Source organism: Pristiophorus japonicus, chromosome 16 (assembly GCF_044704955.1).
Source record: "Pristiophorus japonicus isolate sPriJap1 chromosome 16, sPriJap1.hap1, whole genome shotgun sequence".
In the NCBI taxonomy this organism is placed as follows: domain Eukaryota; kingdom Metazoa; phylum Chordata; class Chondrichthyes; family Pristiophoridae; genus Pristiophorus; species Pristiophorus japonicus.
The window spans coordinates 56,710,764-56,727,728 of record NC_091992.1 but is presented as its reverse complement, the minus strand read 5'-3'; the positions used below and the strand labels follow the sequence as shown (position 1 = coordinate 56,727,728).

At 43.7% G+C, this 16,965-nt stretch overlaps 1 protein-coding gene across 5 annotated transcripts in view; it reads left to right on the top strand.

Annotated features, from left to right (window-relative positions):
* LOC139226519 (serine/arginine repetitive matrix protein 3-like) overlaps positions 1-15,940 on the top strand; it is a 1,009,807-nt gene extending 993,867 nt beyond the window's left edge. For 3 of the 5 annotated variants that reach the window (XM_070857353.1, XM_070857354.1, XM_070857355.1), the window contains one exon: positions 1,832-5,271. In XM_070857353.1, coding sequence (XP_070713454.1) covers positions 1,832-1,874 — 43 coding nt within the window. In that variant the 3' untranslated portion in view covers positions 1,875-5,271. Of the gene's footprint in view, positions 1-1,831; positions 5,272-10,659 lie in introns of those variants that run through there. The other 2 variants (XR_011587274.1, XR_011587275.1) reach the window with 2 other exon arrangements.
* The last annotated feature ends 1,025 nt before the right edge of the window (positions 15,941-16,965 follow it).

Genomic DNA, 16,965 nt, shown 5'->3' with positions numbered 1-16,965 from the left:
TAGAGAAGGTTAGCAGAGTTGCTGGGGTACATGATCAGATGAATCCATCCAAGGACAGCTGGAGGTGTAGGACAGTGGAACTAACATGGCCCCATTGTCATACTCAATATCATAGAATGGTTACAGCGCAGAAGGAGGCTATTCAGCCTATCCAGCCCGTGCTGGCTCTCCGCAAGAGCACTTCAGCTAGTCCCACTCCCCCGCCCTTTCCCCATAGTCCTGCAAATTTGTAGGGTCTTTCTGGATGGATGAATTAAGATGGCCTAAATGGCCACCCTCATTTGTATTTATCTTATTATAAAGCTTCAAAATGCAGAAAATTCTAAGCTTAATATTGTGAATTTTTGCACCCATCCCTTGATAATTATACAAAATACGATGTTTGGAGCAGCTTTAAGTATGTTGGGCTCTACAGAACAGGCAAGGACACAGAATAATTCACTCCTAAGCTATTAACTGAAATGGACCCTTGAGGAAGACCAGACCACTCTTTATGTTTCAGTTTCAGCAGTTCCTGCTGCTTGATGTATAGGTACAATCTGAAAGTAACTGTAGTTAGTAAGTCTGCAGGCTACCAATGTCAATGTTATTGGGAGGCCAGGTGGTAGATGAGAGCAGTTGGATGAAAACTCCCCGTCTGACTTGCTGCCTCCACACAGAGGTTCCCGATCACAAAGGTGATTGAGGAACAAAAACTGGGGGAGAAAAAGCAGAGAATCAATACATTCAATCAAAACTTTCCTTTCCAATCCTACCACTTTCTAACCAACTTTCCCCATTTCTCAGCAGCAGTATGATTGAATAAACTGTTGGTATTCACCACCTAGATTTATGCATTGAGAAACGCCACTTAGGCAAGTTACCAGAAAGTAGCTAGTAAGGGTGGGCCAGTGCCCAGCATGAATCACTGGCTTCAGTATTACAACAACTTGCATTTATATAGTGCCTTTAATGTAGGAACACATCCAAAGGGGCGTTATTTGGCACCAAGCCACATAAATAGATATTAAGACAGGTGCACAAATGCGTGGTAAAAGAAGTAGGTTTTAAGGAGGTGAGGAAGGCAGAGAGGTTCAGGGAGAGAATTCCAGAGCTCAGGGCCCAGGCATCTGAAGACACGGCCGCCAAGGGTGGAGCGAAGGAAATCGGGGATGCTCTACTTCATCCAGCTTAACCTACCCACATTAAGTGCAATCAGAATGCATGGGTTTAACAACAAACCATTGCAAGAGTTGATTAGGAAATAAAATTCAAAACAAAATAACAAGTTTGTTCTATGCAGTTTAACAAAAATAGATTCTATTCAAACAATACACAAGAGAAGTGTAGATATGGCAAGAGCTTTGGTACAAAGAATAAAGCCTGTGGTTTAACCTAAGCTGGTTAGTGGGTCCCGAACCTAACACTGACAGCCACACAACTAAAGCCATTTACTGGAAGTCAAGCACTTTGGGACATCTGGAGGACAAGATAAGGCACTTTCGGCTGAGGGTCATTAGTGAACACAGGAGGTCACTGATGAGTCAACCAATGAAATGGAGATGCAGCAAATATGTACACCAGCTGCATCTGATTCTGGTAAATATATTTGAGTTATGCTCCATTTGTATCTTTGAGTCGATAGTTTGAGAATGTTTTACTGTGGAGGATGTGAGTCACGTGAAGGTGCTACTTATTTAACATTGATATCCTCCATGTGTATGGGCTACATGTTATTTGAGCTGTTAATTAAACTCTAGGCACTGAAATGTCTTTCATGGTGTCTTACTCCCAATTGCATAACTTTGTTTCAGCTTGTCTTGTGTCTCTCATTTTTCCCTCCCATTTGAAGGTTTGCCGAAGATTACTCGAGTCGATTGTGGTTACCTGGGTAACCGCTGCTCTGAATTGGACTGACGCTGTCCCACCTTGAACCCCGTTTTGTGAGGCTGTTAAAGAAGAGCATCCCATCTCTGTACGGCCAACATTTATCTCTCTTCTCTCCCTATTGAATCACATAGGTAGTGGCTCAACCCCACACAAGCCTCTCTGGTGATGGCGCATGTTTATCTAATATTACTGTGCAAAACGCTCAGAGTGTACTCAGAGTTCAGCTGATGTCACGGTGTCAGAATTTGGTGCGGCTAGCTATTTTCCACCACTGTTTCCGTCCATCTTCCCTACAGTTCACTATAATCTTCTCCATTACTCCCAACTCAAATATATTGTTTGGATAAACAACTAACAAACACGTTGAAGCATTGGGTACGTGTAGCAAAGTGCGGACCCTGCATTAACCACCCAAACAGATTCTTAAAATTGCCAGTTGGGAGTCACTTGGGAGGGGAGAGCAATGGGTTAGCAGACTGGCCTTTCATCTCCAGAAATGAATCCAGCCCAGTGACAGTCTCCTCCGTCTGTTCTCTGTAAGTGTTGGTTGTGAAATGAGGTTGGACAGTGTCAGCCCAGCCCACACAGCACAAACGCGTCAATCTCACCCTGAAAGGTCACGTGGAAAACAGCAATGCTCAGTAGGGTATACACTAAGGCACATAGTTGGGCAGGTGTAACAAGAGCTTTACTGTATAACTAACCATGCTGTACATGACCCAGGAGTGTTTGATTCTGGAACTCGATGCCCAAGATAGGAAAGTTAAATTCTATTTCAGTGGAGCGTAAAATCGGGCGAGGTATAGAACAGGGCGTCCAACTCGGAACTCTCCCTATTCCCACCGGGTGTGTTAGGTTAAAATCGGGGCTATTGTCTCTCATCTTAGTGAGCTCAAAAATTCTCCTCCTCCCCCGTTCCCCCAACCACATTTAAAATAAAAAATAGTGACCAGTAATTTCCTAATAATCCCATTGCGATAATTGCCCAAGCTTCCTGTCATTTGGCCCATTTCGACTCATCAGCTTTTAACGTAGGCAGAGTAGAGCAATAATATACTTTAATAGGAGCTTTATTTGGTTAGTCCATTATTGCAGGAGTGTAGCTCTTCAAGTATCGTAAAATTATAGGGCAGTACGTAGAGCAAAGGGCATCTCGCGTAGACATCATCTGAGTCTGGTGCAGATCTGGCGTTGTACAAAAATGAATCATTGCTTCTTTGCTAACAGCAGCCTACAGCAATCTACACAGCCAACTAACAGTTTGTTGTCTTGCTCTTTGAGACTGCAAGTTTAAGAAGGGCTGCTCACTGGTGAATATGTCATCAAATTGTTTGAAAACATAACTGAAAAAAATAATCCTGCTTCCTCCTGCATTTTGCCCGCCATGTCCCCACCACAATCAAAAGGGCTTCTCTCTGTAGAGGATTTCAGTTTTGCCCCACGATTGGTTCCAACACTTTTCTTTTCCCCTTTCTTTCAAAAGTACCATCTTGTACTTCTAGTGATCTGGCCTACTTAGGACAGAAGAGTTCAAATATTAGTGAATGCTACGAACCCTGCTCACATGTTACCTGATATATCATTTTAAGGACACTTCGACCCAACGGAAAAGGCAAATGAACTGATGGCTAATTGCCATTATGATCATTTGTGTTTATGTCTCGCTGTGCTCTACCGCCAGTCCCAGAACTGTTAGAAGGCAATCAGCAAGACTTCTAATTTGAACTGTGGACCAGAACTTATAACGCAGATGCTATGAGCAAAATTGCTGAGCTGCAAACGTTTCCAGCACAGTTTTAATCACTGTTCCCATTGCAGGAAGTACATTGGGACATTCGGATGGGGTTTGTCCTTCTCGCGTGACAGACAGGCATCCTAGTCAACTTGATAAGTCACTGGAATTGCCCACCACTCCCACTGAGCAGACCCTTTCTTGTCTAATCTAACATGCCTACTAACCAACGTTCTATTCTATTCACCTCTCGTAGACCTGAGGCACCTGATCTATTCAGAAGGACAGCACAGGCTCGCAACTAATCATTTTCTTGGCTTGGAAGTTTAATCAATGGCAAACCTAACCTCTTTCTGTGTTTTCTCAATACCAAGAAATAGCTTTTAATAATCTCTGCTCTCGCTGTGAAATCATACGCACAATGTTACAGTGTTCTCCACATGCACAGCTAACAGAACTCGTTTGCAATAGCTTATTGAAATCAATATTTTTGATTGGATGTAAGTAGCTGGGTGCAATATAAATTTTAATGTCCTTGTTACCTTTGTGAATTTGTAACGAGCTTTCACAAAGGTGAAAAGACACAGGCCGATAGTTGTGAAAGGGAGGCTGGCACATTTGAAGGGGTGGCGAGTTACCACAGTAACAAGCTTTGTGGAGAACACCAGCACTAATGTGATGTCGGTTGCAGTTTATCAAGGTCTCATTATATTTATGCTAATCTATTTCTGATAATTTGATGATTCTGCCTAGTTTGTAAAACTTTTAAAAGCCAAGACCTAGTTTAAGGCTGTATGAATCTGATGATCGGGCTACTGATATCGTTTCTCAGATCGCATTCCTTCACGTTAAATGAATTATTAAACTAATAGTGATTTTAGTCACACTGTATCTGTGTAAACATTGTTATCTCCACTGGTTGATGCTTTTTGAAGCAATTCAATTAATTATTTTTTTTACAAAAACTCTGTGTAGCTTTTTTTAACTGCACTCCCTTTGCAAACTGGTGTTTAATCTGTGAAAGTACAATCCAGTCTTGGTGAGTCTGACATGAGCCAGCCTGTAGTTTAAAAAGAAAGTCTGTCGCCTATCTAAAACCAATCGTAGGTATGAATGTGAGAACATTCCTTATTTGCGGCCTACCTCAGCTTATTTTAGTCCTTGCACCAGATTCAAGAGCGATTCTTTTTCCAGTTTTCTCCGCTTCTAAGAACATAAGAACATAAGAAATAGGAGCAGGAGTCGGCCATTTGGCCCCTCGAGCCTGCTCCGCCATTCAATAAGATCATGGCTGATCTGATCTTGGCCTCAACTCCACTTCCCTGCCCGCTCCCCATAACCCTTGACTCCCTTATCATTCAAAAATCTGTTTATCTCCACCTTAAATATATTCAATGACCCAGCCTCCACAGCTCTCTGGGGGAGAGAATTCCAAAGATTCACGACCCTCTGAGAGAAGAAATTCCTCCTCATTTCCGTTTTAAATGGGCGACTCCTTATTCTCAAATTCTGCCTCCTTAATTCTAGATTCCTCAAGGGGAAATATCCTCTCTGCATCTATCCTGGCAAGCACCCTCAGAATCTTATACGTTTCAATAAGATCACCTCTCATTCTGCTAAACTCCAATGAGTATAGGGCCAACTGGCTCAACCTTTCTTCTCTCTGTAAAGTGCTGGTTTACACCGGGTATTGGTACCTAAGGAATCAACCTCACCCATGTGTGAGCCTAGACAGTGATTGTTGGCAGGTTATTGGACCCAGGGGAGCAGTGCAGCTGAACCCAGGCCTGTTCTTGCCTGCTGTCCTCGGAGTGTCTGCATAATGCAAGCATCCAAAAAAATCAACTAACGATTTTAGTTCAATTGCAATTTAATTAAAATAAACTGCATTTCACAGAGAACCAATCTCTACCCTCCATGGACTGTAGGCCTGTTCCAACACCTGGCAGCTCCATCAGTTCAAAAATAACTCGTACAGTGAAGCTGACTTTGAAAAATAGTTGCTTTTTGAAGGTAATGTGGACCAGATTTTATTTTGGAGAGGCAAGTAGAAGGTCGGACCAAAGCAAACCAGCTGCATCACAGCTCCTTAGAATTGTAAATATTTCTATCACTTAGACTTTTGGTATTTGATGTCAAAGCGCAGGGCTGCAATCTTTGCTCATAATCTGAATTCTGGGTGAAACAATTGGAACTCTTGGTCAGATAATTAGAATTCTGTAGACGGTACACACTGCAGCCACACTGCACCGGTGGTGGAGGGAGTGAATGTTTAAGGTGGTGGATGGGGTGCCAATCAATCAGTCTGCTTTGTCCTGGATGGTGACGAGCTTCTTGAGTGTTGTTGGTGCTGCACTCATCCAGGCAAGTGGAGAGTATTCCATCACACTCCTGACTTGTGCCTTGTAGATGGTGGAAAGGCTTTGGGGAGTCAGGAGCTGAGTCATTAACCACAGAATATCCAGCCTCTGACCTGCTCTTGTAACCACAGTATTTATATGGCTGGTCCAGTTAGGCTTCTGGTCAATGGTGACCCCCCCCAGGATGTTGATGGTGGGGGATTGGTAGTGTGGTAAGGGTAGGTGGTTAGACACCCTCTTGTTGGAGATAGTCATTGCCTGGCACTTGTGTGGTGCTAATGTTACTTGTCACTTATCAGCTCAAGCCTCGATGTTGTCCAAGTCTTGCTGCAAGCGGGCACGGACTGCTTCATTATCTGAGAAATTACAAATGGAACTGAATACTCTGCAATCATCAACGAACATCCCAACTTCTGAACTTCTGATGGAAGGAAGGTCATTGATGAAGCAGCTGAAGATGGTTGGGCCTAGGACACTACCCTGAGGAATTCCTGCAGCAATGTCCTGGGACTGACTTAATTGGCCGCCAACAACCACAACCATCTTCCTTTGTGCTAGGTATGACCCAGCCAGTGGAGAATTTTCCCCTTGATTCTCATTGATTTCAAATTTCTAGGGCTCCTTAACGCCACACTCGATCAAATGCTGCCTTTATACAAAGTAATTATCTGCAATATATTTGTGTCCTTCTGCGCATGCGCGTGGTCGGCCTCGCCTCTTTTTGCACATGCGCGATGTCACCTAGGTCCGGCCGCACAAGCGCAGTATCCCACAGTTGTGGCTGCAGCGAGGCCCATGCTGAACAGAGAATCGAGAGGGAGATCGGAGAGAGATCTGAGAGACAGGAGAGAGAGGTTGGTTGAGCGGGGGGTGGGGGGAGTAGGAGAAGGTCTTAACCTGTGAGAGTGAGCTCTGTTCTGTCTGGAGTCAGCAGTCAGAATGGCTTGAATTACACTTTACGAAGTCATTGATTATGTAGGCAGGGTGGTTCTAATTACACATTCCAGAGAAACTGTTGGGTGTGTCTTATCGTCCATGGGAACCAATCAGCAATCAGTCATGTGATCAAGGGGACCCAATCAGAGCTTTTAGGTGTTACAAATAAACACATCTGCCTTTATATCGAGTGCCGTCCCCTCGCCTCTGGAATTCAGCTCTTTTGTCCATGTTTGGACCAAGGCTGTACTGAGGTCTGGAGCCGAGTGGTCCTGGCGGAACCCAAATTGGGCATCGGTGATCAGGGTATTGGTGAGTAAGTACCGCCTGATAGCACTGTCGATGACACCTTTCATCACTTTGCTGATGATTGAGAGTAGACTGATGGGGCAGTACTTGGCCAGATTGGAGTTGCCCTGGTTTTGTGGACGGGTCAGATACTTGGAATTCAGTGTCACATTGATGGAATTTTGTGTTTTATTGGATTTCTGTGTCAGATAATTGGAATACTGGGCTCGATAATTGAAATATTGAGTGGAATTTTCTCCCCCAAAAAGGGGTGGATTTGTGTCGGGTCAGAAGTAACAATATTTAAAAATCCTAAACCCGAACACAACCCGCCTCGAACCCGGCTACTTCCAATTTTAACGGAGGAGGTGCGGGGCAGGGCAGACAGCTGCCCCCGGTTGGTTATTTAAATATTTCAATGAGGCTATGTGCCTCACGTTACCTCGATTTTAAATTTACCTGGCAGCTGAAGGGAGAGGAGGACTGCTGAATGCATCAATATTTCTCCCCCTCCCGAGCCACGATGTCCCCCTCGAGCGACACCGTTCCACCGTCCTGGCCTTTCTGATCCCTCCCTCCTGTGCCTCCCCAGCTGCAGCCTCCAATCTCCCCCACCCTGACTCTTCCAATCTCCCTGCACCCCCCCCCCCCATCCCCGACCCCTTTGTTCCAATTTCTCCCCCACTCCACCCCCCTGGCCTTGTCATCCCTCCCTCCCTCCCTCCTCTCCGCTGCAGTCTGGTGCCAAAGACCTAACTGTCCAACAGTCAGCTAGCCTCTCAATCTGGCTGGCTACGGCCGCGGAAACAGAGAAATAAATGTTAATCAGGTCCTGCTGTTAAATTTAACCTGGGGAAACTGTTCTTCTGGATTTAATGCACTCCCCCCCCCCCCCCCCCCCCAGTAAATATCGGGGCCACTGTGTCAGATAATTGGAATTATGTCAAGTAGTTAGAATTCTGGGACAGATAATTGGAACTCTATTTCAAGTAGTGCTCTCAATGTTTCAGTAAAACACATGCAGATCACTGCTACACTGACAGCCAGAGAAGTCCATTCCCACTGTATTTCTGACAGGCATCTTTTTATGCAGTAAATGCACCTTCTGCATGACAGCATGTTGATGTAACACAATCTCCATTGAATCTGACCTCAGGTTGTCCTCCCCCCGCCCCGGTCCCTAATTAATTGAAGACATTACCAGAAGGGAAGTATAACTTTCGACCCCCTCGAGCAGGATTGAATTATCACGTACACAGTTAAGTTTTACACAAGGATCAGTTGTTTCCCGTGTAAATCCTTAGCTCTACGTGTGGTTGGCCGAATCCCAGCATGCTGTAGTGCAAACCAACCATTTCAGGCACAGTTCATGAGTCAGGTTACACAGTAAAGAAACTGTATAACTTGCCTGAAATTCCTCCTCTTCTGGCAAAGCAGTCCCACTGAGATTCAGATCGTAATAAATGGATGAACGTGATATCTGTGAAAGCACAGCATTCACTGAGGCATTAACTTCTCTCACTCAAAACCTGAAGCGATACCCAGGAAGTATTGAATAAGGAAGGATCATTCAGCCACGAGCCTGCTCCTTCCATAGGCCCAGGTACGATCTAGCCTCCCTGACAAGAACATAACCATTCAAGGTCCTTTTTAGATTGGGCTAGCGCCAATGGACGCAGCTAACTGCAAACCAAGACCCACTGAAACGGGTCCTCCTGGCAGCCAGACTGATAAAGTCCTGGCACTTTTACATTTGGTCTGCATCTGGCTTCCCAAGACCCACAGTTCGGAAACCCAGTCGCACTAACACAGGTCTCGCAATCTCCCAGGAGAAGACCCTGCCTAAATAATCGCTAAAAGGCTTGAGAAGATCTTATTATCAGACCTCGTTTTTTGGCAAGCGTGCCTGCACCTTAATATTAGATCGCTCTTAGTATTAAATATCCAGGTTCACATCTGCGACCATTCATTACTGGAGCGACAGGGACATGTGCTCATGACCCACAGTATTAGCAACCAATTCATCTTAAAAGCATTTTTAAAAATACATTAAAGGTGGTAATATGGTCATCGTCGTTTACTTTGGCAGAACAAGTCTCTGTAGACCTCACGCAAATAGATGGTAACTGAGAAGTTTATTTCTGGTTACGGTACCGAGCCTGTTCTACTTATGCACCACTTTACAAAGGGCCAGAACCTGGGGAATTAAATCATCAACTGAATCTGTCACATCAGAATTAACTAACGTCAAAATGTTTATTTTATGAATTTGAACAGTTTGGAAAAATAAGATCAAATTGGGACGGTTCAAACATTAAAAAAAACTTTGCAGTTGATTCCTGAATGTTCCAATAGATTCTTGACTGCTGCAGCATTGTCCTGTCCCCTTTCCCATCCTTCCCCCTCCCTAACCCTTTGGGGACGTCAGTCACTGTTTCTCCAAGTTGATAGCCTTACCTTTTATGGTGACTCGGCTCGTGAAGATGTATTTCTTCCTCGCTGCTGCTACATTATGTAAAAAAATTGTCATCTGGAAATAAAGGGTGATAAGACTTGTGTTTAGCCTCTCAAAATAGGATCTTGAATTCACTGTAATACTAGAATACAGTCGTAATAATAAAATGACAATGTGCATGTATGCACCATTTTCAAACATCGAAAAATGCCCCAAGGCGCTTCATAGAGACGTGAGGGGTAAACACGGCCAGATCACAAGTCCTGTTATATTGCATCATGCAGCGCAGGAGGCCATTCGGCACATCGTCCCTGTGGTTCTGAGCAAAAGTTGTCCAATTAGTCCTCCTCCTTTCCCTATCATTTCCTTTTCAAATATATATCCAATTCTCTCTGAAAGCGACTATTCCAGTCAATTCCTCAACGCTGCTTCTACCTCCCTCGCAGACAGTGCATACTCGCTGCGTAAAAATAAGTCTCCTCCTCTCCCCCTCTGGTTCTTTTGCCGTGAGATAAATCAGCTCTGCTGGGGGAGCTGAGAGGAGGCCAGCTTGTTAAAGAATCAGACTTGCTTGAAAGACTGGATACGCCAATACTGAGCAGGCCAGAGACTGAGTGGATATGGTAACACATGTTTAATATTCATAATCAGGTTTACACCGCTGTGAATTTAATGGTAACACATACTTCTTGTATTCCTGTTAATGTACCTGACTAATGTCCTTGCAACTATACAGGAACCATAATGGGGCAAATTTCCCTGCCTCTGCGCCTGGGCTGTTAAGATTGTTTGGGCACAGTGGCCACGGGATAATGGGGAGAGGGGTTTTCACCCCTGCCCGGGATTCCTGGAGAAACGATGCAAAAGCCCCAGATGCCAGAACAGGAAAATCTGCCTCCTTGTGTTAGTAAGGCGCGAGTGACTTAATGTTTTATCGCCGTGTACAGGTGTTATCTAATCCAGGTTAATTCCTGTCTCCCCTTCCCTCCCTGTCTGTTTTGGGTGCCCCGCCCGTTCAGTGCACGTAAGCGGCCCATTCCGTACTACAGGCCTAGCCCGTCGTCGCCCAGCTCCCCGAGCAGCGGCTCCTCCTACAGCCGGAGCCGGAGTCGCAGCTACGACAGCTACAGCTCGTACAGCCGGAGCCGGAGCAGGAGCAGGACCCGGAGCCGCAGCCGCAGCCGGACAGCCAGCTACGACAGTCGGAGCAGCTCGGAAAGTACGGGCTTTTAGGAGGGGATTCAAAACAAGTCCAACACACACCCACCCACAGACACACACAAATAAACCTGACAGTCGCAACTGTGAACATCAACAACTGACTCGTTTCCAAACATGGGAGACTTGAAACTGCGACTATCAGCAGTCCCAATCGCTCACTGAAACCAGATTTGTATTATAACGAGTATATATTTATATCAAAATAGCCTTGTAGGTCCTGACATTGACGAGTTCTTAGACCCAGGCTTACACACGTCATTCAGTACTGATGATGGGACGCTGATGAAGATTTTGAAGTCTTCGAACTGTCCCCATTCAGCATCATTCAGGAGTTTAAGACTATTTGCCTGGTGCTGAAATTTAAACGGAATACTTTTTTTTAAAAAAGACATGAATTATAAACCTCTGCAACAGAATTCTTCCATGAAGTCATCTGAACCAAAAGTCACAACTTCATCCAAGCAAAAGACATGCAGCTATTTAAAAAAAAAACACACACACTTTTATTTCCTGATTGAGTGGAATTTGCATCGAACAAATCTTCAGGCGTTTCCGCGCCGATATTTCTCGAAGAGCCGGTGGACAAAAAGCACCAGATGAACAAGTGGACGGGTCAGCGTGGAAGCTACAAACTGCAGAACTTCCTCCGATTCCTCCTGCTGACCTCGTAATGTTGTGAGGGAAACAAAGTTTAAGTTACTGCTGTGGTTGCAAAAACGGTTAACTATGCACTGTAAAAATAGTACAATTAGCACATGGCGGGGGGTGGGGTGGCTCTGGGAGTTCAAAGGGGAATCCTATAACATGCTGTGCTTAAGCAACAAATTCTGTACACTTGTATTCATTCCTCTAGTTGCTTTCTACTAGATGCTAGTTGAGGCCTATTCAAACAGCAATGTTGAGAATGTCTCATACATAAATATATCAGTTGTTTAAATGTTGTGCAGCAAAAACAATTGTCTTTCATTTAATAACTCTGGCAATTCTCTCCTTGAGACTTTTTAAGGCATCGCCTTAACAGCTGCCTTCTTACAAGCATCGTGCATATTTTGTTTAAACAGATCTGGTTCGGTTTAGCCATCGCCCAGGAAATGGCTGACCCAAGTAAGGCTCCCTGCCTCCCAGGGACGAGGGAGTTGCCCGCAATCCGACCACTCTCCCCACACCCAGCCTGCCAAAACCACCCCGCACCTAGCATAGTTGGTTTGGAAGGTGTACAATGCCGCTGGGTTACTGAATCTAACATTGGTGTCACCGCTGAAAGACACTGACAAAACTCCATCAAACCATTTGTAAAGTGAAGGTTAAAGAGAGTCGGACAGAGCCAGAGGTAGACAGGCAAATTCTATAGTTACTGGAGGCCATTTCCCAGTTCCCAGACCAGCATTAATCATTTGGACACCTTCTAATTCAATATTTAATAATTCGAAACATAGGCTTCAGCTTTTAGTGTTGGAAGTTGGTAGCTTGGAGCGGTACTTTTGACATTCACTACCTTTCCACAGACTATGCCATTTTAAGGGTTAGTCCAGTGGCCCCTCTCCCAAGTTGTTAAGGATTGGTTGGTATGTGATTTGAAAACTATTTGTAACTTATCTCCAGCATAAAGAACTGAAGGGAGGATTGAAGAAAAGGTGAAGCCCAAGAAATACAATAGTATAGAGTGAAAGATTCATTTGTCGTGAGAGATTGCATGTGGTGTCTCACTGCAGTCTTAGTATAAATAGACTACAGCGATTGACAATGTACAGTGAATAATATGGTTCAAAAATTGAGGAGCAGGAGTTTGAGATCAGATACCGATCCATATTTTATTGGGAGTTTTACAGTCAATGGCACACTAATGAAGATCGCGTATTCAGCGGATTATTTTCTTTGGTTTTCCCCATTTACTAACAGCTGAGGTTTTATCCCCCTTGGGAACAGGGCCCTAGAAATGAAGACAGGTACCCAGAATTAGTTCATAGATTTGTTTTCACTTTCAAATTACCCCCACCTTCCCCCACCCCCTCCGCCCATAAAAATAAATAACTAATGAAATTAAATGGCATCATTCTTCCAATTTGAGAACAGTTGGATAGATATTGACACACGTTCTATAGATGGCTACAGTGAACAACACACTCAGATATTTGAACAATGGCCATACCGACCCCTGGGCAGCATTGACATTAACTAGCAATAAACATCAAATCCAAACTTAGAAATGAGCTTATGGATGCTTCACGCATTTCTTCATCTGCTATTTTAAACTGATGGTAACTACTTAAAATAAATGGACTAAGATCTCAGGCCTCCCTAATCCTCTGCACTTCTCTCTTCCGCCTTTCGTTATCATAGGCAGTCCCTCAGAATTGAGGAGGACTTGCTTCCACTCCCAAAGTGAGTTCTCTGATGGCTGAACAGTCCGATACAAGAGCCACAGACCCTGTTACAGGTGGGACACACATTCTTCGAGGGAAGGGGTCGGTGGGGCTGGTTTGCCGCGTGCTCCTTCCGCCTTTAAAAACCTTCCCAAAACCCATCTTTTTCACCATCTATAGGTCACCAAACTCCCCATCATGTCATAGCATCTGGTTTCCTTCATCTATTCTTTTCTTTCTTCCCTCCCTCCTCTATAAAGCATCTTAGGACATTTTCTAGGTTAATATAAGTTGTTAAGTATTTATGTGATAGAATCACAAACAGCATTCTCCAGTTTCCAGACTCTAAAATAGGCAGATTTGACTTCAGTGAAGGAAAAACTAATTGTGTCAGTTTGAACCATTTTGTACTTAGTCTAGTCTACCCCTTTAGAAATGTGTATCTATCTGTTTGTACAGTGAGACTTTCAAAGTCATGGAAAAAGACTGCTTCCGATCTCAAGTATAGTAGGAGGCTTCAGTAACTGGCTCTAGCATAAAAATGTTAGATGACCTTTTTAAAGTCATTTTTTGGCATGTCTCAATGCCACCTACACATCTTCTTGCCATAAACCTCAATCATTTTCTAAATGTGGGCATTAGCCCAAAATCAGTCATGCTCAAACAATAACCAAGGGTACAAGTGCAGCCAAAGTCAGGCTGTTTATTCAGTCGCAATTTTTCAAGGCCCTCTCTAATGCCCCAGTGCCGTTGTGTTAGATTTAGATTACGGTGCAGTATGCTGATAATCCTGGGCTACCCTACATTGCTCAATTCATAGCAGGTTCTATTGAGAACAGCTACCGATTATAACGAGGGTTGGCTATTTAGAGCAAGTAGTTTTTGTTGGAAGATCCTTCTTTTGCTGCTGTTACTAATGCTGCTGGTTTTTGTCCTGATCAACAAACTCCTGGAGTCCCCTTTTTCCAGAGCTGTTTGTGGTCTAGTGTCAGTGTAGCCTCAAGTGTCCCTGGCAGTTCTGTACAATCTCCTTATAGGTGGATGGGTGTGTGGTGAGACTCAAGAGTCCCAGTGGAGCTTTTCATCACTCATACAGGCACACTTTAGACAGCCAGGGCCTAGTTACTCAACCTTTCAGACCCTCATGTAGCACCCATGAAATTCACAGCCACTCTATAACTATTGCTATGCAAAGTTTCTATACCAATTGAAATAAAAAGATGTAAACATTCACAGTAAAACATGCACAACTGTAGTAAGTCTGTATTTACAGTGTATGAATTAATCTTTCCTCATCTACACTATTTACATTTTTCAATGGATACACAGATCTGTGAGATGTAGACCCTAGGATTTTGAAAACATTAATTGCTTTAATATTTCTACCCAATCAATTCTTTGATTTAAAAAAAATATTCTCGAGAGGTGGGCATCGCTGGCCAGGCTGGCATTTATTGGCCATCCCTAGTTGCCCGGAGAAGGTAGCGATGGGCCTTCCCCTTGAACCACGGCTGATCTTATGGCGATAGGATGCTCCCACAATGGTGTTCGATAGGAAATTCCAGGATATTGATCTAGCAACAATGAAGGATCGCCGATATGTGTCCAATTCGGGATTGTGTGTGACCTGGAGGAGGTGGCGATCTCTCTTATTTGGTTTTATATGGACATACAATAAAGAACAGGAAAGGACTAACTGGCCCAGAGTACAACCGACATGCACCTTCAACCCACTCAACATGTCCCAATCTCCTGGAAAAGGATAAAGAAGAAAGCAAAACAAAAGAAAAACAGACCATATTTAGGGGGAATACAATCTCTTGTGATGTGACATAGCGATCCACGATTAAAAAGCTAGTATTAAACAAAATACATCACTTACAATGAAATCCTGATTTTATCACTGCCCGATGTTATAATTTAACAAAATGAGTCCCGATATAACCCTGGTATTTTCAAGCACAATGATTATGCCCACAGTAATACCTCCTTATTAAGCAGATAAATAGCAATCTGAAAACATTTCAATGGGGTTGGGGGGAGGGCGGTGAGTGGGGTTTTGTTGTCATGTAATATTTTTCACTGCATGTTGCATTATAGATTATTATTCAAATAGTCTTGAGTACAGGATTTTTTTTTCCAAGAGCAACATATTTTAACATTGGTGTTGAAGGATACAACAAAAGGGATTCGGCAAATCTATCAGCGTGTTGCACTAATCTCATACACAGGATCTACTGTTTACTGCTGTCACAATAGGAGACATTGCTATTTGATTTCCAGAATTCACCTTTTATTTTCTATTTATTTGGTAACAATTAACTTATTTGTCCATATGCCCATCGATAGTTAAAATGCATTTGTCAGCAAACCTATATATATTAAAAGAAATATTTTTTTTTTTAAAAAGGTGGCATTTACATGGCCCCTTCAGTCCTGTACAGTTTGGGTTTATTCTGTGTTATGTTGACTTGTATTGTCAAAATGTATGAGTTCCGAAATGCTGCTTTTTTTTCCTGTACAGTATTAAATGTGTTTCTCTTAACTTTGGTGATCATGAAGATCTCTGTGTGTTGCAGAAGAACTGAGTTTCTGAGAAATTTGACAGGCTTCCCCCCCTTATTAACATCCTGAATGTAAACCGCGATGCTATCTCCAGTACCTTGTCTCCGTAACACCAGAAGCTGTCTGATCTGAACCGAACCAACCCATCCAATGTGAAGCACAGTAAAGGTTTCTAAAATACAGGAGGCCCGACCTGAACCAGGTCAAAACAAGCAGTGCATCAGTCAGATATTGGCTGCGGCCACCTTTAATCTATTATTTCTCCTGTCTGACATATTTATTTGCAGCACACTAGAAAATATATCCCCAATACCATCACTATACCAGATCGTTTGGTCTCCATTTAGACACCAAGAGAGCCATTTAAACCTTACCCACCTGGTGGGAAACTGATGGGATGATTTTACTCTCCATTAAACAGGTGGGTTAGGTTAAAATGACCCTCCCCCACACACCCCTCCGATAAAAACAACGTAATTATATAGCGCTTTTAATGTAGTGAAACATCCCGAGGCGCTTCACAGGAGTATTATGAGATTTAAAAAATTGATACCAAGCCATACAAATAGAAATTAGGGCAAATGACCAAAAGCTTGGTCAAAGAGGTAGGTTTTAAGGAGCGTCTTGAAGGAGGAAAGAGAGGCGGAGTGGTTTAGGCAGCGAGTTCCAGAACTTGGGGCCACGGCAACAGAAGGCACGGCCACCAATGGTTAAGCGATTATAATCGGGGATGCTCAGGAGGGCAGAATTAGAGGAGTGCAGACATCTCGGGGGCGGGGGTTTGGCGGGGTTGTGGGGCTGGAGGAGATTACCCCCAAACCAATTCATATCAAGGTGCAGAGTTGAATGATCCGGGCACCCTGAGTGGATTTTACCTCCTGCCTGGGCTGGGGGCAGAGCTTTTAGCTTGTCCCTTGTCCACACCTTGACTCATACAGGCCTAGAGAACCAAACGTGCCCGTAAAAGCACAGGGCTGTATGCTGCTCACATGATAAAGCAACACAACCCCAACAAGGAATTTTCAGCAATATTTAAAATCAATCATGAGCACTTTTAAACGAGAAACATTCGAGTTCTTCTGAGCTTAAAAGGTTTCATCCACTAACAATGGGTTGAGGATAACTCTCAGAGCACTTATGCCATAGTTAGGGACAAACTTAACATGATTGGTGGCC